Source organism: Rhamphochromis longiceps, linkage group LG1 (genome assembly GCF_057381845.1).
Source record: "Rhamphochromis longiceps isolate RC_006_pf linkage group LG1, R_longiceps_female_GT1.1, whole genome shotgun sequence".
Classification (NCBI taxonomy): Eukaryota; Metazoa; Chordata; class Actinopteri; order Cichliformes; family Cichlidae; genus Rhamphochromis; species Rhamphochromis longiceps.
Window position 1 is genome coordinate 23384946 of NC_140557.1, and position 27225 is coordinate 23412170.

Consider the following 27225-nt stretch of genomic DNA (forward strand, 5'->3'; position numbering starts at 1 on the left):
ATCACTTGATAATTACATTACACCGGTACTCCATTGCTTCCACTCGCTTCCGGTAATCTTGTTAAGATCCCAGTGATTGGAATCGTGGTGACAGAGACAAATGACAGCGGGTTGGCCGCCAGTGGAGCCAAGCCCTCTCCATGTCTGACTGAAGGTTTTGAAGTGCATTAAGCCTTTGTCATGTAACTATGGAGCTGTAGAGGCACACAAGCACCGAAAAGCAAAGGCAGACTCTTTAAGTTCTCTATTAAAATAAGTCCATTTGCTAATTTGCACTTTTAGGAAGAACCATGTATCCGCATTTCTTAAATGCGGATACATGGGTTTCCTACACAATGGCTACAGACCATGTCATTAAAAGTAAACATGGCTTCCCCTTTTTTTCCTTTTCCCCCTACTAACAAGGGCTTGTGATTGAGTTGCTATGCTGCCCTCTGGTGTCCATTTGTTAACACTCCACTCAAACCACTGGTGTTTTAGGATCCTGTATGCTGGTTTGCTTCATATGGAGTACAGACCTGTAAAAATGTACAGCTCTTTTTTTTTTTTAGGTTTCATTATTCCCCGCTGTAGACTCAGAGACAAAGTACAGTAATTTACCAGCCCTGCTTATAGACCTGCTTCACATTTAGATGCTCAGTGTGACAGGTAGCTTAATTAAAGTAAAGGTCTGCCCTGCAGCTATTGACCGCCTGGCCTGCCAGCCTGTGCTGAGTTAACCAGCATTCATCTGTCATCTGCAGCACTGGCTGACATATTTTTTATTAGTCCTTTAAATGAACGCCTCACAGCCTGATATCCACAGACAGGCTGTGACACTGAGACAGTATGAGGGTGATTGACATGATTTAAATCAGAGCAAATACCTGTGAGAGAGAAAAACAAGTGACAGACTTCAACATAAAACGTAACATTATGATGACACTAGATAAAAGGTGCATGGTCATTTAAAGGAGCTACATTTTCTTCTTAAAACATTTTATGACTTGACAGAGAGCAAATGAGGGGTTTAAAAATTAAACAAAGAAAAAAAAAACAATAAGACAACAATAAAATTGATTTAAAGGCTACTTTAGTTTCAGGAGATTTTTAGGATTTATTTTTTTCAGGGGAATGTTAAGACCTCAAAACACAGCTATCCTTTAAATTATTCAAGGATGTAAATAACCACTATAAGGTGAATCCAACCATAGAAGACATCACAGAAATGCTTTCATTAGTTGAGAGTTTTACCACAACAAGTGTACTGACTCTCCTTTCTTTCAATTTAAATGGGCTATAAAAATATAAACAGGCAATGATTTGAATGGGAGGAAAACGGTGCATATGAAGTGAATAAAAAGCCAGTGTATTCTTCTCAAATCAGAACAGAAAAACACACACACACAGATGCATTGAGTTATATGAAGGAACCTCATTCCACCTTAAAATGAAATCTGCTTTAATCTGACAGAATGATAAAACACTTGTGAGTCTCTAATAAGTGTGGCCCCATCTGATGGACCCCAGGTCCTTTTGACCCAGGGGACCAATTTGAGTGGTACACAGCACATGGTGCCGGGCTGAATTGTCGACCCCCACCTCCACCACTAGCTCCACTAGCACCAAAATGGAGCAGGATTAGGGTTCAGTTGTCTTGGCAACCTAAGATGCCATCTGTCATGTGTGTGCTGATCCACGTCGTGTAGCTGAGACATTGTTTTAATTCAATCATTTTTTCATTGCCAGGCAGACTTGTGTCTGTGTGTATTTAACTAGGGCGGAGTTAAAAGACAGGGTCTGTGTGGAAATCTCAAATGTGAAGCTTTAAGAAAAGCAATCCAGCAAACGGCCAAGAAAACAAAGAAAGATGTAGAAGAACACGAGGCCAGTTTCGGTTAGGGGGTCTTAAGAGAGGAAACAAAAACATGCTGTGAGTAGCTATGTTGTCTGGCTTTGTTTAACAGTCCGGGCTGTGCTCCAGATGCTGATCAGGGGACTATTTATTAACTCTGTGGGTGCATCTGAGTCATTGTTAAATTGGCTTAACAGGTCTTTAAAATATCTCTACTATACAAGCCTCTGCAATTCACAGATTCACACAGCCTCTCTGAAAACAACTGTTGGCTGTTGTAAGAACTACAAAATGGTTTTATATCTAATCTCATATGGGTGTAGCATGAAGTGAGACTAATGCACACCGTACACACATTAAAATTCAATACAGCAAAGGTCAGCGAATGCTAACCAGTGCAAATGAGCAGGAGGGCAGCAGGGAGGTATACTTATCGAGGGAAGGGGGAGTGTCTGATAGACGTAGGAACATGAGGGGGTTGTCCCCCTTGGGGCAGACTGCAAATGAACCAGCAGCCACACCTGAGACACACACACACACACGCACGCACACACACACACACACGGACAGACACCAAACACACAAAGTGGTGTTAGCTTGTAGCTACCTCCGCCACCTACCTGACTGATTGACGCCCCGGAGCTACAACTATTAAAACAAAACATCATCATCTGAGGAAGTGTAATTAACATCCATGCTGTCTCGGCAGCGTTAATTAACATATTATAATGAGAAAAAAATGTGTTACCACTACAGAGTCCTTAGCAGAAACACTGCTGATGTTCATCTTCTTAACCCTGAAGGGGCACAGGTACAGAGCGGGAGGGAAAGAGAGAGAAAGAGAGCCAGGGACAACAACAAGAGACAACATCGTCACATTACAAAGGTATAGTAATCATCCACAACTATTTTCAGTTGCGGATGATAAAAGTTTATTCATCCCGTGAATCCTATGTATGCAATTCAAAAGCAGGAAAACACACTCCCAAAAAATCACCCCAGGCGTATATGACAGAGAATGTGCATCTGCTTTTTTGAAATGTAATTAGTTGCTTTTTGTATTTTATAATTTATTTATTACATTTTATGTGGAGTGAATAAATAAAAGTATATTTACGGTGGCCCCTAGAGACAAAGCACGTCCAAACTCTGAACATGTACAAACTCCAAAGCATGTACAGCATGGAGTTTGTACATGCTTCGGAGTTTGTACATGTTTTGTTAGTCCAAGGATCACTGGACTAAATGACTACAGACCTGTGGCTCTGACATCTGTGGTCATGAAGTAATTTGAACACCTGGTCCTCTCCTACCTCAAGACCCTCACGGCCCCCCTCCGAGACCCCCTGCAGTTTGCATACAGAGCCAACAGGTCTGTAGACGATGCTATCAACATGGCTCTACACTTCATCCTGCAGCATCTGGACTCCCCAGGAACCTACGCCAGGATCCTGTTTGTGGACTTCAGCACTGCCTTCAACACCATCCTTCCAGACCATCTCCAAGGCAAGCTTTTCCAGATGAATGTGCCTGATCCCATATGCCGGTGGATCACTGACTTCCTGACAGACAGGAAGCAGCACGTGGGGCTGGGAAAGACTCCCGGACCATCAGCACCGGGTCCCCCCAGGGCTGTGTTCTTTCTCCTCTGCTCTTCTTCCTGTACACTAACTGCTGCATCTCAGCTAATCAAGTTTGCAGATGACACCACCGTTATTGGACTCATCGTGGACGGGGATGAGTCTGCATACAGGAGAGAGGTTGAACGTCTGGTGTCCTGGTGCAGCCACAACAACCTGGTGCTGAATGCCCAGAAGACAGCGGAGATTATTGTGGACTTCAGGAAGCACACAGCCCCACTCCCCCCCATCATCCTGACTGACACCCATATCACCACTTCAGACTCATTCCACTTCCTGCGTACCGCCATCACCCAGGACCTCAAGTGGGAGCCCACCATCACCTCCGTCATAAAGAAGGCCCAGCAGAGGATGTACTTCCTGAGGCAGCTGAATTCAACCTGCCAACACGAACGATGATGCAGTTCTACACTGCAATCATCGAGTCCATCCTCACCTCCTCCATCACCGTGTGGTATGCTGGAGCTACTATCAGGGACAAACAGAGACTGCAGCGTGTTGTGCGCTTTGCTGAGAAGGTGACTGGCTGCAGACTCCCATCTGTGCAGGACCTGTACAGGAGGCTCCGGTCCATTCGGACCAAAACCTCTCGCCATAAGAACAGTTCAGTTCAGTTCAGTTCAGTTCAGTTCATTTTTATTTCAAACATTTCAAACATGTGCCTTCACAATCATTACAAAATATCATTCCATTATTTGTTTGAAAAGGAGTAGGCTGAAGTATTTACTTATTTGTCCCTACCCCTTCAAGTTTTACCTCTCATTCATTTAATTTTTTTTTTGTCTTAAATTAAACAAACAACATATGAAACATATAAACATATGAAGTAAAACAAAACATAACATACATAAATCAAAAACAAGAAATTAGCAAGCCCCACCACAGTATAGTTTCTTTCATATGAAAAATACAGAATGTGTATATTTGCAGATACACAAGTTATGGAAAAACAACAAACCAAAACAAAACAAAAAAACAAAAAAACAACCAAAAAAGAACCGCAACACCATTACCAGCAACATTACCATCCTGGGTTAACCCCGTTTTCTTCATTCTTATACTTATTTAAAATTAGGTTTTTATATTTTACTTTAAACTGTTTTATGTTTTGACTGTCTTTTATTTCTTCTGTTAGACTGTTCCATAATTTAACTCCTGCAATTGAGATTGACATAGTTCTTAAAGTTGTTCTAGCACTTTGTATTTTTAAATTCCATTTCCCTCTTAAGTTATACCCACCTTCTCTTTCTATGAACAATTTACAGATTTCTTTGGGAAGCAATTTATTTCTGACTTTATACATTATTTGCGCTGTTTTAAGCTTCACCAAGTCTTGGAATTTAATAGCTTGCATTTTGACAAAGAGTGCATTTGTATGGTCCCTGTACCCTACATTATTTATTAATCTAATGGCCCTTTTCTGTATTATAGTTATTGTTTGTGTGTTACTTTTGTATGTGTTTCCCCAGACCTCTACACAGTAGCTCATATATGGCAGTAGTAAAGCACAGTATAAAATGTGCAGTGCTTTCTGATCCAACATATGCTTTGCTTTTCCCAGGACGGCAATGCCCCGTGCCAATTTCCCCCGAACATAAGTAATGTGTGGCTTCCAACAGAGCTTGTGGTCAATGATCACCCCAAGAAATTTTATTTCATTTACTCTTTCTAAATATACATTGTCAACACATATTTCTACTTCGATGTTTTTCTTTTGGTTTCCAAACAACATAAATTTGGTTTTATCGAGATTCAATGATAATTTATTTATATCAAACCACTTCTTTAATATCGTTAATTCCTGTGTGATCATTTCCAAAACCTGTGGCAATTCCCCACCTGAACACAGTATATTTGTGTCATCTGCAAATATTACAAACTTTAAAATCTCCGATACTCTGCAGATATCATTTAAGTACATAATAAACATTTTTGGACCCAGTACTGAACCTTGAGGTACTCCACAAGCTATATCCATCAAATTAGATTTATATTCATTTATTTGTACATATTGTTGCCTATTCCCTACATAGCTTTTTAACCATTCCAAAACCACTCCCCTAAACCCGTACTTTTCCAGTTTTTTTAATAGAATTTCATGATTAACAGTATTAAACGCCTTCTTTAGATCTAAGAAAACTCCGAGCGCATACCTCTTATTATCCATACATTCCGTTATCTTTTCCATTAAATCTATCAGTGCCAAAGCTGTTGATCTGTTGTTTCTGAACCCATACTGACTATCTGTCATTAATTCATATTTTTCCACAAAACTGTCAAATCTTTTTATGAAGAGTTTTTCCAGTATCTTAGAGAACTGGGAGAGTATTGACACTGGTCTATAGTTTGTAAAATGATGTCTTTCACCGGTTTTGTAAATGGGAATAACTTTAGCAACTTTCATTTTTTGTGGAAAAACTCCTTTTTGAAACGACAAGTTGAATATATATTTTAATGGTTTTACGATACCATCAATAACTGTCTTTACCGTTACCATATCAATATCATTCCAGTCTGTACTGGTTTTGTTCTTAAGTCCTCTAACCATGTCATAAATCTCTTTCTCTTCCACTGCTCTTAAAAACATTGAGCTACTATTCCTTTCAATATTTTCACCAGTGTCCCTTTCTATTCCATCAACCTTTATTTCTTCTGCCAGTTTTGGCCCTATGTTTACGAAGAATTCATTAAAGCCATTTACTATCTCCTCCATGTTATTAATACTTCTTGTCCCTTCTATAAAGTACCCAGTTTCTTCCCCTCTGCTGTTGGACTCATGAACAATAACCATATGACTATACTGTGTTCTCTGCATCTGTTCCATTTTTGCACTGATCATCAACTGCATTCATGTATATATCGATCTGCTTAGCACTTTTAATTTTAATTTTTATGTTTATTTAACTGTTGTATTACAGTGTGTTTTGCACTAAGTACCGCAGCAATTTCCCAATGTTGTAAACCTGCTCAACATTTGGCAATAGAACCCTTTCTGATTTCTGAATCTCCAAAACACATTTAAATTCCAAAACACATGAAACCTCCAAAACAAATACAAACTCCAAAACACAACGAAAGTGAAACAAGGTAATTGCAGTTTGTGTTTTGAAGTTTGTACGTGCCCAGCATTATGGACCATTCTGGGCATCCTCTGCATCCTCTGCACACGGCCATAAACAACCAGAGGAGCCTGTTCAGTGAGAGATTGCTTCTCCCAAAGTCAAGGACCACCAGACTTAAAAAGTCCTTTGTCCCACACGCCATTAAACTGTTTAACTCCTGGCTGGAGGGGAGAGGGAGGGGAAACGGGGACAAAGGAGGGGGGAACAAGTAAGCTGTAGTGCCTTTTCACTGTGGAATAGTTTTTGTTAATATCCAACGGTGTAATAGACTCACAATACTAGAAATGTGCGGTTCCCTTGTATTCTTATTCCTATTTATCCCTTTTGTATACTCTGTATTTATATATGTGTATATATGGTACACTTCTGTCGGTGCTGTGCTACTGGAAACCCACCCAAGGGATAAATAAAGTTTCATCTAATCTAATGTAATCTATAGGGCAGTACAGGGCTTTGTATCTACCACTCCACTGTGATATAACGAGCGGTCACAGTCACGTGGCTTTCCGTTGCCCTGGAGGTCCACCCATTTGTAGTTAGGGCAACAGAAGATGCCTGGGACAGTTCACCCATAACTTTAAACTTTTCCTGCTCATACATGCTTGGAACGATCTTGTCACACTGAAGTGGACACGCAACGAGATATCATAGCGTGGCTCATGCACGTTTATCACAGTTTAAACCCCTTGTTTTGCACAACGGAGTACGGCCTCCCGTCTGCAGCTAAACACCCCAGTAGCTTTTGTAATAGCTTTAGCCCGGTCGGATTGGGCAGCAAAGGGCTGCTTAAATGCCGCAAACTCCTCTGCTCCGCCACTTGGATCGCAAGCGCTGACCATAACTATCGCTTGACAGACCCACCACGCGCACCACACACATACTTTTTTTTTCTCTTTCAAATCTTCGGATCACGTGCGTGCCGAACCGTGGAGTGGGATCGGTTCGGATCAACCGTGATCCGTTGCACCACTAGTGACCACAGTGCACACGTCTAATGTTGCTCACAGTGGTTCAAGGGACCGCTCAGGGAGTTTGTGTGTTTGCTCAGACACATGAAAAATTAGAGGGAACATTGACCGTATGTATTTATATATAAACATATATAAATAAAACCACCGTTTTTTTACATTAGTAATTCCTTTTGTGCATAATTTTATATTGTTGTTGATAATAAATTAATTAAAGCAAGAAAACAACCTGAAGAGCCGGTTGAGGGCCGGTTAGGAGCTGAAAGAGTCGGCTCTTTTTAGTGAGCCGAGCCGAAAGAGCCGGTTCTCTAAAAAGAGCCCGAATTCCCATCACTACTCACCATGCTGATGGTATTTTATGGCTGTCAAATGCTATTGTATGGTTTTTGGTAAATTCAGCTAAAGAAATGGAAGGAAAGTATTTGTTTTTGCAACTGGCTTCTAGTAACAAAGTAAAATTGCTTCTTTGGTAATATTCTTGTTATGTGCACATATCACGAGAAAGTCTGGCTCCTTGGAAGAAAAATATAAAAAAAATGAAAGGTGGCTCAGACTTGTGCTGTACACATCTTTATTCATCTATTTCTGGGTTTTAATTTTTTTAAAAACCTAAGTCCTGTTGATATACAAACCATTCAAAAGTACAAAAGGTGGACATTGTGATACCATGATATCTGAATGAAAGCGTGAATTTATCAGCTAATGTTAGCTAACTTAGTTAGCAAGCTGCTTTCCTAACTAGGTGTAAGATGCAATGCAAAAACACTAAGCTAAGTAGTGCTATTTAATGACTAATAAAACACTACAATTTCACTTACCAAATCCAAAGCGTAAAGTTCTTGAATTGTGAAATTTTCTTAGTGCAAAAGAAGATGCAAATATGTCTACAGTGTTGGGAAGGTTACTTTTAAAGTGTATTCCACTACAGATTACAGAATACAAAATGGCCCAAAATGTAGTTTGTAACGTATTCCATCACGTTACTCAATGTGACTAACGTATTCTGATTACTTTGGATTACTTGATATATTGTCATGCTTTTTACAACTACATGAATGTACTATTGCTGTGTGATTTATTACTATTAATGAAGGCTAGTCGCTACCAATCTAACATTGTTAGCTGGCGTTAGTTGAGGTTAGTTCATAGACTGCAGACTGTTAGACTTGATAGATAGCATTAACAACCTGCTAGCTGCAAATAATCATGTGCAGTTCTGAAAGCAATACCAACTAGATTTTTAAATCTTAATATAAAATGAGTAAGATTAGGGTGGACATTAGATAAGGCTGCACTTTTTGCAGCAATCTCTTATATAAAACTATTTCTGTATCAGTAATGTTTTTTTTCTGTCTGCTTTCAGAAACTGCACATGATTATTTGTAGCTAGTAGGTTGTAATGTAGCCTTCATTAATAGTAATAAAACAAACAGCAATAGTTCATCGAAGATACTGTAGTGGCACACAACCCAGATAGCTACCACAACTAAAACAAGGTAGTTGCAGTAGGCGAACTTTAGTTTTTAAAAAAGAACTTACTTCCAGATGTTTCTTTAGGTTGGAGGTGGAGTCTTTTGATGCTGAGAGCAGCTTGGTTGCTGGCAAACAGAGTTTACATTGCACATCAGATTTCACCCATCCCATTCTTCTTTAAATGTGAAGTGGTGTCAGAATTTCCAAGTAAGAAATGCATTCCTGCCCGTGCACTGCTGGCTCTGTTGTGCTGGCTCCGGGTCCATTGTGTAACTGACACCACCAATATTAACAGGATGCTTACATTAGCGCTTCTTATTCCGTGTTTTGTTTGGGTTTCCGGCAATGTGTGGAATTACCAAAATAGAGAAGGGATAGCCTAACATATGAAACAGGAAGAGACCACCCTGGAATCCATTTATTTCAACAAAGTAACTGTATTCTAATTATCACCTACTTAAGCGGTTACAATTACTCATATTTTGTATTTTAAATACGTAATGCCGTTACTCCCCAACACTGTATGTCTTTAACATACAGTTTTGTTTTGTTTTTTTTGTTTTTTTTTTCTGCTCATTCTATTGGTTTTTGTCTTTTGCCCTTCTCCCCCGTCCCTCTTCTCAGCTGTTTCTCTTTCCCTCTTTCTTTCTCCCCTTCTTTCCCCCAGTCAAGTCTGTCCCGTATTCAGTAAGTGAAAATAAAATAAACAACAAAAGGTGAATCAAATGGACCATTACGGCAAGGCTGGGACGGTCAATTTGGTAAAGTAAATCCGTTGGGCATCTTTCTTTGCCTTTAGACAACAATTCTGATGGCAAAAGAGGCAAACGGGACAGGCAAAGAAAAAACAACAAAAAAAACCAAACAAACAAAAAAAAACAAAAAAACAAAGTAACTGTATTCTAATTATCACCTACTTAAGTGGTTACAGTTACTCATATTTTGTATTTTAAATACGTAATGCCGGTACATGTATTCCATTACTCCCCAACACTGTATGTCTTTAACAACAAACAGTTGATTGCTTGCAGAGTGATTGCATAGGCAAAAACTTTACCCTCATATGCCAGTCAGAGGTATTCTTTACGCCCCTTGGTATCACCTCCATGAAACTACTAAGATATTTTTATCTTATTAGTATCTAAGTATCATTGAGATTTTATGTTCCCTGGTTGCTCCATTGCTGCTAGTTGTGTTTGGATGCCTAATAAGAATAAATAATTTAATTAATTAATCTTTAATTAGTTAGCCAATGAACATACATGATCCTTTTCTGAAACACAGCATGACCAAAATTTACAAAATTACACATTTTTGTTGTGAATATGACCAAAAATGAGTGACTGAGTCCATAAAGTCAACAGGAAAGTATTTTCTGAGATGAGAAGACTTATCCATGGACTTATGGAAGCCTTTTTGCAAACACAGGGGACATTAAAAACACTACAGATTCAAGTCACTTCCTCACATGGCTCCACATTTAACATACCTGGAAGATACATCCATATTTTATACAGTATGGGTGCCTAAAACTAGGACAGCTAACCATTTAGCTAACTTGCATCAGACCAGTCATAAGCAAACGTAAGACTGTCCTCAAACTACAGAGCAGTCTGTAATCTCCACTCAAGACATTTTTTAAAATTCCTTAATTTCACTGATTGTTTTAAGCATCCATATCTGCAAGCACACATAATTAAAACTAATAGAGAAAACAAAACTCCAAACTCTGAGGCATTGAAAGAACCATCTAAATGTAGATGGCAACTTCATGATTCCTTACTCATAAAGTCATTTTTTAAAAAGTTTTTGTTATATTAAAACACTGCAAACAGTCATGCAAACTAGATTTTTTTTAAAGGATCTTTGTTTTAAACATTTTTAATATTCAGTAGCTATTCGACTGTAATTGTAAATGTGTTGCTATGGGAACCAAGTTTACTTTCTATTAACAGCAGGAGAAGGAGAAAAATGTAATTTAATTAAGATATCCTGTTTAAATATATTTATTTAAATATGGAGGGGGGAAAAAATCCCCGACAAAAACGAGGGAACAACAGATATGTATTTCCTTCTTTTCTCCCACGGTCTAACCTGTCTTCAGCGGTTGTAAGCTGACACCACAAACTTGCAGGCATTTAAAAGTGACGGCCCCCTTTACATACTTTAGTGTACTCACATGTGGTGGATCTGAGGGCGCTGAACATCTGGTCGTGAGTGATGTGTGTACCAGACGAAAAACACGTAAGAAGAAGACTGTGAATAAGAGACATCTGTGGAAGAATCCTACAGTTACTGTGAGCGTTTTGTAAGTATATTTTATATTTATGTGGAATTATTATTATTATTATTATTGTTATTATTATTATTATCATTATTATTATTATCATAGCTGTGGTCATAACAATTTATTTCAAGAAATAGAAAATGGATCAAAATTTACTATTTCAGAGTTGCTTGTGTATTTTACAACAACTACCACTACATGTAGTTAACCATAACTAACCATAACTTACCTTTTTTCTGTCAGAAGAAAACGTGTCTTTAAATGTCAGCTTTGGAAACTTATTTTCACATAAGCACTCACAGAAGTTACTAAATGAAGAAACTGTTCTGAGGAGCTCATTGTTTGAACCAGTGGAAGATTGAAAAATGTATATCTTGGTACCAGAATTTGATTTGATAGGGTTTTACTGGAGCAAGAGCGTGTTTTATCGAAGGAGCATAAAGAGGTGCAGCAGGCGATAGACCTTCTCATCCTGTGTTGATATGGAGTTTATTTAGTCTAGAAGCATCGTAGGGTAGGTCGTGGAGTGAGAGCTGAAGCCTCTTCTTCATTCAGTAGTTTTACATTACCTCTTCTACTTTCCAACAAGTCAAATGAGACGGACTCAAAACTGATGGAGTAAGATGCTGCCAGCAGCGCTACTGCCGTCCAATATTTTATTGATAGTAATTTCAAATAGTTGCCACACAGAAAGCATCAGATTTTGTTGGAAGCTGAAGAAATGATTTCTACTTGTTTTAACCCCAAAGTAAACACCAAAGCTGTGCCTGCCATGTAGGAAAGGAATGTAGTTGTTTACCAGATGCTGCCAGGCTTTGATTTCATTTAATAGCAGAGCTGAGCCGAGGGTTGCAAGAATCCCATTCATAAATAACATCTTGTCTTACTTAGACACATTTAAATGAATGCTTTGGCTCAGGTCCGTAATAATTCAGGTAGTCAGGTGTGTAACTTTGCTAGTTTTCCTCTAATAGCTCATTTAGAAGTGAAGATTTAGGCTTTTATTTTGAAAACACATTAAAGGGTGTGAGATAACAGTGAAGCACATCTCTCTTTGGAAGCATTAAAGTTTGGGCAAAGTAAACAAGGTGTAAATCAGAGCTGCATGCACGGACCTGTGTGTTTGTTTATTCGGCATTGATGTGTGTGTCTTACAGCCTTTACACGCAGCTCTGCAGGAATATAAAGGCTGCTAGTGTCTGAGAGCTGGGCCAGTGGTTGACCTCTGCCTTCCCTTCCCAGCAGAGCTCTCCTGTAGCAGAGGTGTGAATATTGCACCTGGATGTTTTCTTAGAGACAGAGGCTCCCGTCTGTCAATCTGTAATCCAGCATCAGACTAGGCAGCCTGTGCCCTCCACATATAGCTTGCCTCCGTCCCACATCTGCATGAAATGTTTAAAAATGATATTTTACACTGTGTCTAGTCAGAGTGGTATTTTTACAAGTTTCCCACATTCATCTCACACAACCCAAGGCCAGAATTCAGTGCAGCTTTGCCTGACATCTTTTGTGAACATGCTACAAAGAGGTTTGCTGCCAAGAGAAGTCAGCTTTACAGCAAACTACACCTGAACTTGTAGTGCTTATCTGCAACGAGGAGCTACATGTACTTTGATAGATAAAACACAGGTGGTATCAAAAAGCCAGCTGCGATCCTGCTGATCTGGGTCCCTAACATCTATCTTCAGGTGTGCATTTACTTCACTATTCTACTAAAGGTAATAAATATTGGGAGTGGGATTTCCCAGAAACAGGATTTTTATCAGTTATGTTAGAAGCACAGCTCAAAGGACGCCAATATCATTTTGTTTTTGTCTGGTGTGAAACAAGAGTAAAATATTATTATTATTTTTATTATTAAAAATCTGACACGTTGTCTAAGCAACACACCAATTTCCCTTGTTGGATGGCTACCACAGCATTTATGAGGGTCTCAGGATCACATACTGTATATAATAGATTGACATGGCCAATGTGACATTACCTACCTACTAGTTGACTGGTTTTGAACTCTGCATTTTGAAGCTTCAATAGTACTGAAGCATAAATGTGTGAACAAGCGGATGGTTTGGTAAATTCTTAAAATGCCAGCAATCTTTGTCATCAAACTCAAACCATTTAGGTGCAACACACAGAAATACATATTTGTCTAATATTGGCAGATAGCTGAATAATAAAATCCTAGCTTCAGTCATCATAAGCATGAGTACAAACTTCTTGAATGGGCTGCAACACACAGCAGGCATATTTGTAAGGTAACAATGGGAACCAATCTCTCATTTGGCTCCTGTGTGACTGGTTTTAGTGGAAGTGAAAACTAGCAGACAGCAATCAACTACAGCTCTAGGTAAAGTCTTGATGGTTGAGTCAGTCAAAATCACCCGCCCTACACTGGTTATGAAGAGCCACCGGGAGCAAAACAATTTTTTTGTCAGGCTTTTAATCCTGTAAAACTGTCTACCTTTAATATACAGGCCTACTGTTAGCCTCAGATGGCCACCACATGAGCAGCAGTTTTTGGTATTTCGGCGTTGGCTTAATTTTGTTGCTGCTGTGTCGTGACTTGTAGACTACGCTCAGAGAACGCACACATAAGCATCAATGAGGCTTGTTTCCTGGTGCAGCTGAGGTTGCTGTAGGAATGTGTAGTAAAAAAGATTAAACTTGTCTCTGCTTTTAATTAATGGCAATATATCAGGTTCTGCATTGGGTCAAAGAACTACAAGAAGCATATCCTTATTCCAACTGTAATATTTCCACCCTCTGTGAAGTGTTTTGCCATTTGACAAGCCTTAAAATTAATTGATTTTTTTGCCTATGCTGGACTGCTCAGATCTTATTTTACATCTCACCGGTAGCTTAGAAAAACACCCCCAACATCCAGAATGTTTTCTTGCCTTGTTACTTTATAGTAACACATTAAAGTCAGTCAACTGGCTCGAAGTAATCATATCTCTACTATATATCAGTCAGCACACCCACTGACCCACTGTACATGTTGTCATCTTAATTCTAGCTGATTAGAGAGAGCAAGCCTTTGCATGGTGCTGAGCTTTACGATCGTGACTGCTCTGGGAACAGGACAAATGAGCCATGCAGCAGCACCAGGAGACTGGCTCGGGGCTGTGGCTGTACATCTTATTAAACACAAGCTGCCTGCAGTCAGTTTAATCCCTTTGATTAATGATTGTGTGGATTGTTTGGTTGTGAAAACAGGGTTTGCACATGAAAACCAGTGCTGCAGCTTTGGGAGAAGGTTTCAACATGTTTTGTTGTTTTTGTACATTCACTTTAAAGGACTTACAAATATTACCCTTGAAAAACCATTATATTTTAAATTATGTATTTGGCTTTAGATGTATTATAATCTAATTAGATGTAGATGCACCTTTACAACATTTAGCATATAGGTATATGAGTTATTTTAACTGCTATTCATAGTTTGAATATGTCTGATCTATTTTAACTTTCTTCATGGGTAACAGATATAAAATTAAGGCCCACAGTTATAGGAGGGATAGTGTACATATAGGACAAAGGATGGTGAATATGACAGGAGGGAAAGAGAAAGAATAAGATTCATTGATGTAGTGAAGGAGGACATGCAGAGGGTTGGTGTGACAGAAGAGGAGTGAGATGGAACTCATCCGTAAAGGGAGCAGAGGAAGTCAGGAGGTCAGCTGTGTGAATGTCATACCCTAATTTGAGACAACACTACTCTGCACATTACTGATGAAGAGCAGGTGTGCTTGAAATTACTTACTATTGAGATGCAATAAATGAATAAAAATTGGAGGACCGGAGTCATGTGCGGTCTTAAATGGTCTTCTTTTTAAATCCAGTTTCTCTGGACTAGTGGGATTCATCAAAGATCATTTGGTGCTGAAACATGGACAGTGAAGTTGGAGCAACGAAAGCCACTCTTGGCAGTCCCATCACCCCGAGGCAGTTGACTGGATTGGGGATGAATGGCTGTCTCTCACTAAGGTACAGACACTCTGGACCAGGCCTGGCCTGTCCCCAGGAGTACCACCAGTGGCTCCCCTACCGCCATGACTCCAGCCTTCTGCCCATGAAAGAAGACCTGGCCTTCTGGCTCAACACCATGATGGGTGAGACAACTTTTTATTTTGTAATAAACTGTATTGAATAATACTGTTTTTCGCCAATGATGATCAGATCTTGCGGACCTTAGAGGCCTACTAGGTTTTTATCCATTAAACACCTAAGTTATATATTTAGGCCCAAAGCTATTAAACAATTTCTAAACAATAACCAATACTTTTTATTCTGTATTTGATTGGAAGCCAAAACAAGTAGCTGAGGATTAGAGTAATATGCTCGTTTTCCCTGTTTCTTGCAGCAGAATTCTTAACTAACTGTAATAAAAAGCATTGCAAAAAAATATTGCAGTATTGCACTGCAGTACTCAACTGGATGATCCATAGATAACCTTTAGATTTTGCTGGGACTCAGTCTAGCTATAATACTATACTTTCAAAACAAAACATGGCTACAAAATCTTGAATTTAGTTTGGATTTTTTTTCTAATCCACACAGTCACACGCCCAATAAATGTTAAATGCAAGTTGCGCCTCAATCAGCCATCAACAAGCTTCTGGCTTAATTCTGGTTCAATATTTGATATTTGGTCGATATTACACAAATTTTCAATAAGACTGAGGTCTATTGATTTGAGGTGAAGTTGAAGAATTTGGAAGTCATCCTCCAGTCCTTGACAGCTGGTACAGTGTTCCAGAAGGTATTTGGCTTATCCAAATGTCAGACAAGCTTCAGTTCTGAGCAGATGCTTCTTTCTTGGTCTTTGCTCTCTTAGTCCATTTCAGTGTAAAACTTGCTTCACTGTGGAAAATAATTCTGGTGTTCCTGCAGTTCCCAGTTCATTGCAGGGTTGAACCTTGGTGTTCCTGAACATCCAAACCAATTTCCTTTCATCTGAAAGTGACAGTTTTGGCAGAGTGGTGACACATCTGAATAAATTTTACTTAAATGCATTGAAATGCAGTAGTTTAGAAATGTCTCCAAGAGACCTTCCTATTATGTGTAAATCCATAATCCTTTTAGCTCTTCGCTGAGTTTCTTGGACTTTCCAATTGCTCTGAGTCAATCCAATAAGTGCTGTCAAACAAATCCTTTTATGCTGACAACAAGAAACTGACGGTTGTAGTCAATCATGATAGCAAGGTGTTACTAGATCTTTGTGTTGCCAACTTAAAAGAAATGTGTGGATTAGAGAAAACTCAATCTGAATTCAAAGTATTAAAAGATATTATTAACACTATTTACAATGTGTGAATATATGAGTCATTATGTTTGGAATCAAACATAATGACTGAAAAAAATTGATGTAATCATGTCATTATTATTTCAAACTTTGGTTCACCCATGTTCACTTTCACTCAGCTACAGTATAATCCAGAATTACTGATTTCATATTGGATTATTCTGAGTGCATCTGATTGTTAAAGAATCCTTCTTATGAAAGCAAATGGATAAGATCCTCTTGGAAAAACCAATAGAGGAACATATTTGATCGACTTCTGAGATCTTTTTTTGAGTAAAGCAAAATGCAAAAAGCAAACAATCCTGAGTTACAGTTGTGACATTTCTGTGTGTCATGTGTGAATTCTGCCCAGGAGTGGACCTCACAGCAGATAATCTGATGGAGAGTTTGGATAATGGCGTTCTGCTCTGTGAGCTGGCTCAGCTGCTGCAGGACAAGATGATACACAACAACAATGGCAAGGTGATGTGACAACACAAAGTAATGTGCACAATTATTTGCACACCAAACGGAAAAGAAGATAAGGCTAATGTAAAAACACGTAATGTGAGTCATTTTAATAACAACAAAATAAAAACAAAACAAATGAAATCTAACTTAAGAACAGTCAGAGTTCAGGTAGAAACTAGGTCAGGTCCGACGTTGGCAGTGATAATGTCTGGCATTTCATTCAGTGCTTGTCTATGTCTTTTATGTCTATTCATGTTTTCTTTCAGTAAGCCTCTCCTTACTACAGTCGTGTTTTGTAAAGATCTTACCCCTGATATGCCCTCCTTGCACACCAAATGCTGGCATAATGCAATTGGAGAGGAAGTTGTCTCTTCCACTCAGTGTGTTTATGCTCAAACTCACTAAAGAAGGCTTTTCTATTGTTGATCATTGGACAGGATCCATTGTGTACCCTGAAACACTGATCCGGGATAAAGCCAGTCAGTGTGCTTCTTAGAAATGAGAGCTTATGTTTCCACTGCTTCTCTGTGAATGTGCTTGTTGAAAACAATCAATCACAGGTCTTCACAAGAAGAGTGATCCACTGGCGAGCTGATGCAACTTCTGGATCATTTTTCGCCAGGGACAACACGGCCAACTTCCTCTACTGGTGTCGAAAGATTGGTGTTGATGAGGCTTACCTTTTCGAGTCTGAGGATTTGGGTGAGTTAAGACCTAATGAAGCAGAGAAATTCAGACCTTTGTTTCTTTTAACAATACAAGGCTCAAGTGAATCATGCCTCACAGCACTTACAGCACATTACTGATTAACATGAACATGTTGTATCTCAGCATGGTGCGCAGTGTGTCCTTAAAGAAACTGGACAATTGGAGAACAAAAGAAGAAGCGGTAGGCCTAAAAAAACAAAACTGTACAGCAGATGAACAGTATCTGAAAGTCATGTCCTGACCTTGATCTGACACAGGACCTAAGAGATACATCTGGACCTTTAGTTCCATCTACTGTTCACTGAAGTCATTCTTAAGAAAGGGAAACAGAAGGAAAAGGCTGATGCATGCCAAATTACACAAGAACGGGACTGAAAATCAAGTATAACAGGTCCTACGGAATAACAAATCCAAATTTGAAATATTTAGCATTTGAGAGAGAGTTACGACACTGAGACATGATGGAGGCCCAGTGATACTTTGAGGCTTCATTTTAGCCAGCCATGTCAGAGATCTTGTCAAAATTGATAGAATTATAACCACAAAAAAGTCAAATCATCCATCCACTATGCACTGAAAAGGTGTCTGACTGGCAATGGCTTCATTTTTCGGTAGTGATCCAAAACACACTGCCAGTGCAGTAAAAGCATACCTCAATACAGGTGCACACAGTGGAACACTGTCAGCCATGGACTGGCCTCCTCAGAGCCCAGACGTCAACATTATTGAAGCAGCGTTTGATCAGCTTGACAGAGAACTGAACAAAAAGCTTCTATCATCCAAAGAAGAGCTTTGAATTTCCTTCAAGAAGCCAGGAGAACTATTCATGAAGACGACCTAAAGAAATTACAAAAAAGCTTGCTTGAGAGAGTTCAGGCTGTATTGAAGTGGTCATACCAAATATTGACTTTCAAACAAGTCCAAATCCTTTTTTGCCCTTATATACTGTGTTGCCGTGTATGTTTTCCCATGATAGGTGACTATAAACATTTGCACAATACTATAGTAACAGTTGCAAAACGACTACCAATTGTTTCAAATAAAACATTAACAGTCCAGTGAGTCGGTGATACAATGTTTGTGACTCAGAAAAAGTGAAGTATACATATCTCACATCTCACCCCAGTCAAGTCCAATTGAAGTACCGGTTTTAATCAAGTTAAATGCAGTAAGTAAGTCTAAGAAAGAACATTTTGCACTTCTTAGATGGGCATGTCTCTGCAAGGTGGCAGATGCGTAGGAATGATAATGTACAGGCTAATCCCCACCAGCAACAATGAGTCTCCCCTGCAGGCAAAGTTACCCACTTCACTTGATTAATTGAAGGAAGTGGGAAAATACAGTTACCACAATTTGACAGACTTAAGTTTACTTCATCAGTGACACAAAGGGGGGATGATATAAACTTCTTTCTTTTGTCAAAACAGATGAGTCAATAGAAACGCAGCTGTTTGCTGATTGTATAACTTTTTTTTTTTTTTGCCATAAGTGAATGCTGTGGCTAATGTGATGTCTTTGGACTCAAACGTTTGTCATCTTGACAAATAACAAATTAATAATAATGTTTTCTGACACAAACTGAGTTATTTTTATTTCATAAACCATAATGGACTGAAGTGGCTTACTTGTTGATGACTTCATGCCTTCATGCCATCAGCAGCACATCCAGGGCCCTGAGGAATTCCTGGTTCAAAGAGAGAGATGCACAATAGAGACAGAATACCTCCTGAAACATATCCTCTATGTTCAGGCTGCAGGCCCCGCTTTTTTTTTTCTTTTTTCTTTTTTTTTACAAAAACAGAAGCTTATCTCTGGAAAGATCTTTCCTTTCAGATAAGTGACCTTTTTTTATTTGTACCCCTGTATCCTCTTTGTCTGTACGTCACGCATGTGCTGCCTGAAGTCCTCCACAAGCAGCCTCGGGAGGTGTGCCTGTGCCTGATGGAGCTGGGACGGATTGCAGCCAGGTAACTAGGAATAACCAACTGTCCATCCACAGAGCAGCTCCAAAAATAAAACTGTGATTGCATTACACTTAAATGAAATGTATTCTTTTTATATCATTGTTTTCATTCTACTGCCAATAGCTGCATGTTTTCCTGTTTAATTTTCTTTTCTATATTTAATTTTCTTGTCATCTCATTTTCTGTTTATCCTTCATGATGATTTTCACTGCTATAGCAACTCATTCATTACTTTTCACCTCTTAAGTTTTCATTTCTAGCTGCATTAGGTGCTCACTTTAAAAAAAAACTAAGTGATAACTGCTGAAGTATCTCCAAGAGTTTAAGCACCTTGATGTGAAAATCACTATGTTCTCTCTCCTGTGTTGATTTGTTTGTGCAAATGCAAATTTTTTTGTTAAATTTCACTTTCAGGTACGGCGTGGAGCCACCGGGGTTGGTTAAGTTGGAGAGCGAGATGCAGAGGGAGGAGGCAGGGAGCTTATCTCCATCATCCCCTATTTTCATTTTTCCTCCTCTCTCATTGTATTCACCATCCCAGCCATCCCTACCACCTGCCCCTTCTCCCCCTCTCCCTGCACCCGCTCCCCTCACTCCAAGGGCAACCAGTCCATCTGAACCCCTCGCTGCTTCGCTTGCCTCTGATCTTCCATCAGCCACAACAAACCCAGTAACTATGTTTTCATCCCCTCCTCAGTCCCCCCTCTCATCCTGTACTCCTTATACAACCACAGTCTCGACACAAACACCTTTGTTCCCTTCATCCTGCACCACTAACACATCTGCCTCAACTCCGCTGTCAGCGCCTTCACCAGGCCAAACCCTGGAATCCACCACCAAAGTCTGCCTTACCGCAATAAACGCCCGCCGTGCGACAGCTACACCTCCCACTAATTCCCCACCTGCAGCCTTGACTCCTCGCTCATCAAACAGGTCAACCATCAGGAGGAGCTCCTGCACCAGCATTTTGGATGACTTTGTGCGTATTTTGTTTCCAGTGAAATTAATCTCAGTGGTACACTGTTTAAAATACACTCTTTTTGAGTTTGTTTTCTCTGTGGAATCTGTAATAGGTAAGAAACATTATTGAAAATCCACCCTGCAGTTGTCCCATCACCTTCCTGGTTGAGAAACAACCAAAGGGCTGTTACCGTGTTGGGGACAAAGTTCTTTATATACGAGTAAGTATGTTTCCGTTATCCCTTTCTCCTAAAAATTACTTGTATTTTGCAGTAACTTTGAGATCCTCCATACAACTCTTTAGATAATTTAGCCAACATAATAGAAGCAGTAAATACACTCTCTGACCCTTTGTTATGTACACTTTGCCAGTACTGAGTTGGACCCCCTTTAGCCTCCACAGTTATATTAATTATTCATGATATAGATTTAACAAGGTGCTGGAAACATTCCTGAAAAATTGTGGTCCAAATTGACGCGATAGCTTCATGCAGTTGCTGCAGATTTATCAGATCCATGATATGAATCTCCTGTTCCACGACATCTCAATGGATTGAGATCCAGTGGCTATGGAGGCCATTTGAGGACAGTGGTTTTTGGTGACCTTGTGCAAAATATAGCCGCAATTTCCTGTTCTTGGCTGACCACATAGCAGTGCCGTGGTACCCTATGTAGTTCCACTTCTGTACCTCATCTGCTTCAAGGTTCATTGTGTTGCTTGTTCAGAGATGTTCTTCTGCATACCTTGGTTGTAACAAGTGGCTGTTTGAGTTACTGCTGCATTCCTTTCAGGTCAAAGTCTGGTCATTCTCCTCTGACCTCTAACATTAACAAGACTTCTCTGACTTTCACCCAGAGAACTGCTGGTCTCTGAATATTTTGTCTTCTCTGTAAAGATTGTGTGGGAAAATTCTAGTAAATCAACAGTTCCTGAAACACCCAGAGCACCCAGTCTAGCACCAACAACAACACCACCTTCAAAATCACTTAAATCACCTTTCTATCTCATTCTGCTGCTCAGTGTGAACTCAGTAGGCTGTCTTGACCAAGTCTACATTCCTAAATACACTGAGTTTCTGCCATTTGATTGGCTGATATGTATTAGTGAGCAGGTGAATAGCTGGACCTAATAAAGTGGCTGGTAAGGGTATAAAAACATAATAAACAAATAAGTAGTATGTAAATATATATTTTTAATAGAAGTTCGGTTTACATTGCATTAGTTTGATGACAATGCTTTTAACTTGTTTTTTTAAATAAAATATTAAAGTATGTTTGCTAATAGGACAGGAGGCTTTGTGATACCAAAAGACAAATAATAAACCACACCTAATGGGAGCATTTGTCACAGATAACACATAATCACATATGAGGTGTGAACGTTTAATCAAGAGTTGAGTCAGCAACAAGTGCAATGTGTCAGAGGGACTGATTTGCATCACTTGGGATGGAGACCCTGATGTCTTTCAGCCTCCCTGAAACATCCTCCATCTGTATGCATGTGTTATGAAGGCTCAAGGATGGGGAGGCAGGGTTGCTTGGCAACCAGTGGTCAGGATACGAATGGGCTCACAATGATTGTATTCAGTACATAGACCTTCAGTGAAGAGTTCAAACCTGGAAGAAAAATAAACATGTTTCTTTCAGGGTGATTCTGCAAAGATATGACCCTGGTGCGCATTTTAAATGGCAGCCCACTCGGGAGTGCATGTATGTGGGTACGGTTTTGAATACAAAGATGTACTTCAGTGTCTTTCATACATCCCTCCATCTATAAAAACTGAAAATGTGACCTTGATGCTTGCTGTATGTTCTGAGTACACGATATATCATTTTAACATAAAAAATAATCACTGGGAATCTAAAAGGTGAGATCTTGATAAGGTTTCTCACAGGTTGGATCACAGTGTTTGTTCAGGAGATGAAATTTATTAGATGCATAAGTTCTGTTGCAACAGCTACATTATGACATTAGTGTCAGAATGCATATTTCTTACTTCCTATTTAGAGAATCATATCTGTCATATCATAACAGATATAACATATGTTGGAACACCACTTCTTAGAAAGCTGAGGAAGTACAGATGCATGATAGCCAAATCATGGGCTGGCTAAATGCATATGCATAAGCAAGATTAAAGCTTTTCTATGCTATCAAAACTGCCTTGTGTGCTCACATTCTTTATGCAGTCTTTCAGATATAACGTCTGTCCTTGAACCTGCATCACGTCTTCATCCCTAATTATTAGTTTGTAGATAAATTGCACTGCTTCCTTTTTTCCCGGTTGCTGAAAAGCAGACAAACATGAGCTGTTTGAATAGAGTGATCAGTAAGCCATCCATTACCTTGAAACCCACAGCTGCCTACACGTGAGTGGGGAAACACACCATAAACCTCCATTTCCATATACCGTGATAACCCCCGTGTCGCTCCTAGGGGAGTGTACCCTTCAGTGTGTACAGACCTTTTTAAAGAGCAGATACTATTGATTACAAAGACAAAGTCATTAGCGATGGGTTTAATCAGACAGCTTGTTAATGAGCGGCTGAGCATGACGTGTAAACTTTCTACCCCGCCTCTCTCTCCCCTTCTCTCTCTATTCCCTTTGGACTCTATTCAATCACGCTGGCCCTGGAGTGCTTTGCTATTCTTTGGTGTTAAAAAAGAGGAAGGCTTCTCTTTCTTCTCTCTGCCCAATTAGGCTCTCGTTCAGCTTTGTAGCAGAGACCCCGTCTGGCTGTGCTGATGGAAGGAAAAGAGATTTATAGCACCTCACAATATTAAGACACATCATGCTAATATAGTGATGAACCTAAAAAGCACTCTTTTTTTTCATGATCACATATAGCTGATTAAAATCGTTTTCATAGAAACACTTCTTCATCTTCCTTTCTCAAGTGCTCTCGAGAAAGACGTTGACTCAACAGAAGCCATGTGGTCTTTGTTCTATAGCCGACCTTTGACATAACAGTGGAACGTGAAGAAATGATGAACAAGGAATGTGTGAAATATTTATGAAACCTGTACTCGGACCAAATCTACTGCCTTTGTTGTCATCGTTTTACCTGTTAGTAAGCTCAGATTTAGTAAACATTACAATGTAGCTGAGGCTTATGTGAGCGACGTTAGCTTTGTAGAGGTAAATTTAAGATTATGCAAATCTTCATCACCACAACTGTCCTCCAAATCATGAACGTGTGTCCAATCTGATGAACATCTTTACTGTAGTGGATTTGGGGATAACTAAAGTCACTAAGCTTTATCTTCTGGCGAATGAGGAGTTATTTTTAGCAAGATATCTCAATTTGACCTTTTAGTGCCATTCAGAATCTGCAATGGTCTAATCAATGTGCTGTCTTATAGGGTTTCTGTTATGCTGTCTGCACCTAGACATACACCCTGTATTCAATAAGGAGGTCTCGCTGATGTGAGATCTCTAGTAAAGGGGAAACCGAGTACAACAGGCGAAACAGATTAATGGCATTAGAACCGGTATGGCTCATCAATTTGTGTGTTTGCTGTCAAATTTAAGAACTGAGCGCGCTCACAGCATCAAAATCAGCGCTTGTGGCTAAAGCCTGCCTCCTACTGGCATGTGTATAGAGGACTCCTTTTCCCTGAGTACACTAATGCATCTTTCAGGAGGAGAGGGGGAGAGAGGGAATCGATGGAGGACACAAGGGAATCCAGACGTTAGTTTATGGGCTGCAGACATAGCAGGGAGGGGGAGGAGGGCGGGGGTTACAGAGACAGAAATAAAGGAGCCTGAAATAACAAAGAGGGCTTTGGTAGATCATCTCCTTCAGAAAGATGCTGACTTGTTTCATTTTTTGTATTTTCTTCTTAGATGATTAAGTTGGTCTCTTATTTGACAACATTAGTCCATGTTTGAAAAATTACACCCAGAAAATAGTAGACTGCAGAAGCTATTTATAGTCTACATCAAATAACAAATCTAAGTTTATCTTTCACTTTATTTAATACGTTTAACCCTTGTGTGGTGTTCGTATTTTTGTTACTCAGCCAGTGTTCATGGGTCTGGTGGACCCGCTAGAGTTTTGGCTTTCCAAATTAACACTATCAAACAATTTTATGTTAAATTACTCAACAGATGTTTACTTCATCCCAATTACAAGACATATGAACAGCAAACATGGTTAATTTTTTCCCTTTACCTTTGTTAGATCACATTTATGAATTAATGTGCTTCTCGTTTTTCTTTTATATAAAATGTTATAAATAAATCAGTTATAATCAAGTGGAGTGAGTGGAAAGACACAACACATTTACATGTGAAAAAATAATTAATTGTTTAATTTTTCTTTTGAAAAAAACTGAACACGGGTCTCACAGACCCGAACACCATACAAGGGTTAAGCTTAGACAGTCCATTGTTAAGAATCTGGACTGAAACACGAGGTTTGCCAGTGACAGTAAATGAAGACAAAGAAAAAAACAACTGTGTTTAGACAGGTTTTTTTTTAAATTTGCATTGTGACTGATGTTTTGAGAATGATAACCAGTCACACTGATATTTCCTGGAAGTGTGACAGGAGAGTGGTTTATTCAGGATGTCAGACTTGACCCCTGTCAACCTCAACAGTTTAATCTGCAGGATAACAGCTGAGACGCACCACGTCTGGAGTTTCCTCTAAAGCCGCCCGTGTCTCCCGCCTGCGTGTGTGCGTGTGTCTGTGCTTGTACCATTGATTTCTTTTTCATCCCATACACGTGACACACACACACTTCCATACATAAAGCGAGGAGATGTGCTTGTATTATCGCATTCTTAATGGCCCTGTAATGAAGGCTTTATTGCTGATAAGGCAGGGGGTGGGTGGGGGGGTTGCTGGCGCTGACAGAACAACGGATGGCTTTGCAGGGCCTCTTGGGAATGTTAATGTCTGCTGGGAGTTGAGGGACTGAGCTGAACTCATCTCAATTTCTCCTTCCATTGCTTTTTTTTCTCCAAGGCTCTATATTGTGGCATTAGTTGCCATGGCAGCAGTTGGTTTTCAGCTGTAAGGACGGCTGTCTGTGTACGATTTGTTGATTCAGACACGACTGACCTCACTGTAACTACTGTTAACAGACAGACTGGTAACGCTGTGTGTGTGTGTGTGTGTGTGTGTGTGTGTGTGCGTGCTCAGCTGGTTCCACGAGGAGCTGTTTCATTTGGCTTAATGAGATTTTGACAAAGCTTTCCAAGACATCATTTGCCTTTCATAGCCAGTGCTACACACACTCACGTGTATGTGATTATGTGTGTGTGTGTGTGTGTGTGTGTGTGTGTGTGTGTGTGTGTGTGTGTGTGTGTGTGTGTGTGTGTGTGTGTGTGTGTGAAGCACTGCTTAACATATATTTGAGAGTTCAAAAACATCCTGGAAATGCATCAGCCAGAAACTATATGGAAAGTTTATTACCCAGCATTCCCTCCCATGTCACCTTTGCAGATGCTGAATGAGCGTCACGTGATGGTACGAGTGGGTGGAGGATGGGAGACCTTTATGAGTTACCTGAAGAAACATGACCCCTGCAGAGGAGGAGAAGGAGGAGCAGTGCTGGCAGGTAAATCTGAGGTCAGGCTCTGTAAGGACAAACCAAAGCCACCCAACTTGAACATCTCACCTGACAGTTACATGGTGGTCGGAGCCCATTATCGTGGCAAGAAGTAACTGCCTCCGGCTTCAGGTGGCAGCGGGAACTCTCACCTAATCAGAGCAAAGTGTTCAAGGTCAGTGATTCAACACAGCTGACGTCCATTTTACCTCAAGTTAAAATACAATCCAACCTTTTCTCCTTATACACAGATGTGACTGTTCTTATAGCTGTGTGAAGTACGCAACTGACTGTGATTACAAGCTTACTTAACTCTGCGTATGCCACAGTGCGTTAGGAGGCAAATAAATGGCAACAATTTTATCAATTCACTCGCTTTCACCGCTTCCTGCTGCTGCAATTTGTGCTTCAGCAGCTTTATTTTGAGCTGTAAGAAATTGCAGCGCAGATATTTTTGTCAGCGCACCATCTTTTGGATGTACATCATTACTTCCATATATACTTCATTGTGAAACACTCTTTCAGGAAAAGGTTTTTTTTGGTACTCTGCAATAATGTGTCTGGTGTAAAGTCATGTTTAGATTTGTGCAGTTTCTCAAGCTCACAATGTGTTTATGTTTGTTTGAACTTTTTTTATTTTAGACATCCACATTCCTTAATCATCTGTGTATTTGAGTTTCATTGGATGTTTGCCTGTAATTAAACCTTTTTTCTAAAAAATATGTGTTTAAAATAATTGTAACTTTTAAAAAAAACATAGACTTGATTGCTATTGCAAGAACTAAATAAAAGATTTCTTAATGCTGCTTCATATTTACTTACTTCTCACGTTATTTGTATGTTTTGGGCCTTTTAACACAGATTTACTCATCCAAGTCTCTTTTAAAAAAAAAAAAAAAGCAAAAAGCAAAGACACAAAATGTTAAGTTCTCCCTCTAGGTGGCACCATGTCCT

At 39.6% G+C, this 27225-nt stretch overlaps 1 protein-coding gene across 1 annotated transcript; it reads left to right on the forward strand.

The window, feature by feature from the left end:
- Positions 1 to 11227: 11227 nt before the first annotated feature.
- On the forward strand, positions 11228 to 27071 carry gas2b (growth arrest-specific 2b). Its single transcript, XM_085411356.1, has 8 exons — positions 11228 to 11345; positions 15167 to 15436; positions 16982 to 17091; positions 17640 to 17781; positions 19691 to 19754; positions 20166 to 20730; positions 20825 to 20932; positions 26166 to 27071. Exons 2-8 carry the CDS (start codon positions 15214 to 15216, stop codon positions 26385 to 26387), a joined length of 1434 nt encoding a protein of 477 aa, XP_085267482.1. The 5' UTR covers positions 11228 to 11345; positions 15167 to 15213; the 3' UTR covers positions 26388 to 27071.
- Positions 27072 to 27225: the final 154 nt, after the last annotated feature.

What these genes read in the sequence shown, in the direction of transcription:
- gas2b (XM_085411356.1), top strand. Translation starts at nt 15,214, where the DNA reads ATGGACAGTGAAGTTGGAGCAACGAAAGCCACTCTTGGCAGTCCCATC. An exon ending in TTTCGAGTCTGAGGATTTGG is followed by an intron (nt 17,782 to 19,690) that starts GTGAGTTAAGAC and finishes TGCTGCCTGAAG; the next exon opens with TCCTCCACAAGCAGCCTCGG. An exon ending in CCAGCATTTTGGATGACTTT is followed by an intron (nt 20,731 to 20,824) that starts GTGCGTATTTTG and finishes AATCTGTAATAG; the next exon opens with GTAAGAAACATTATTGAAAA.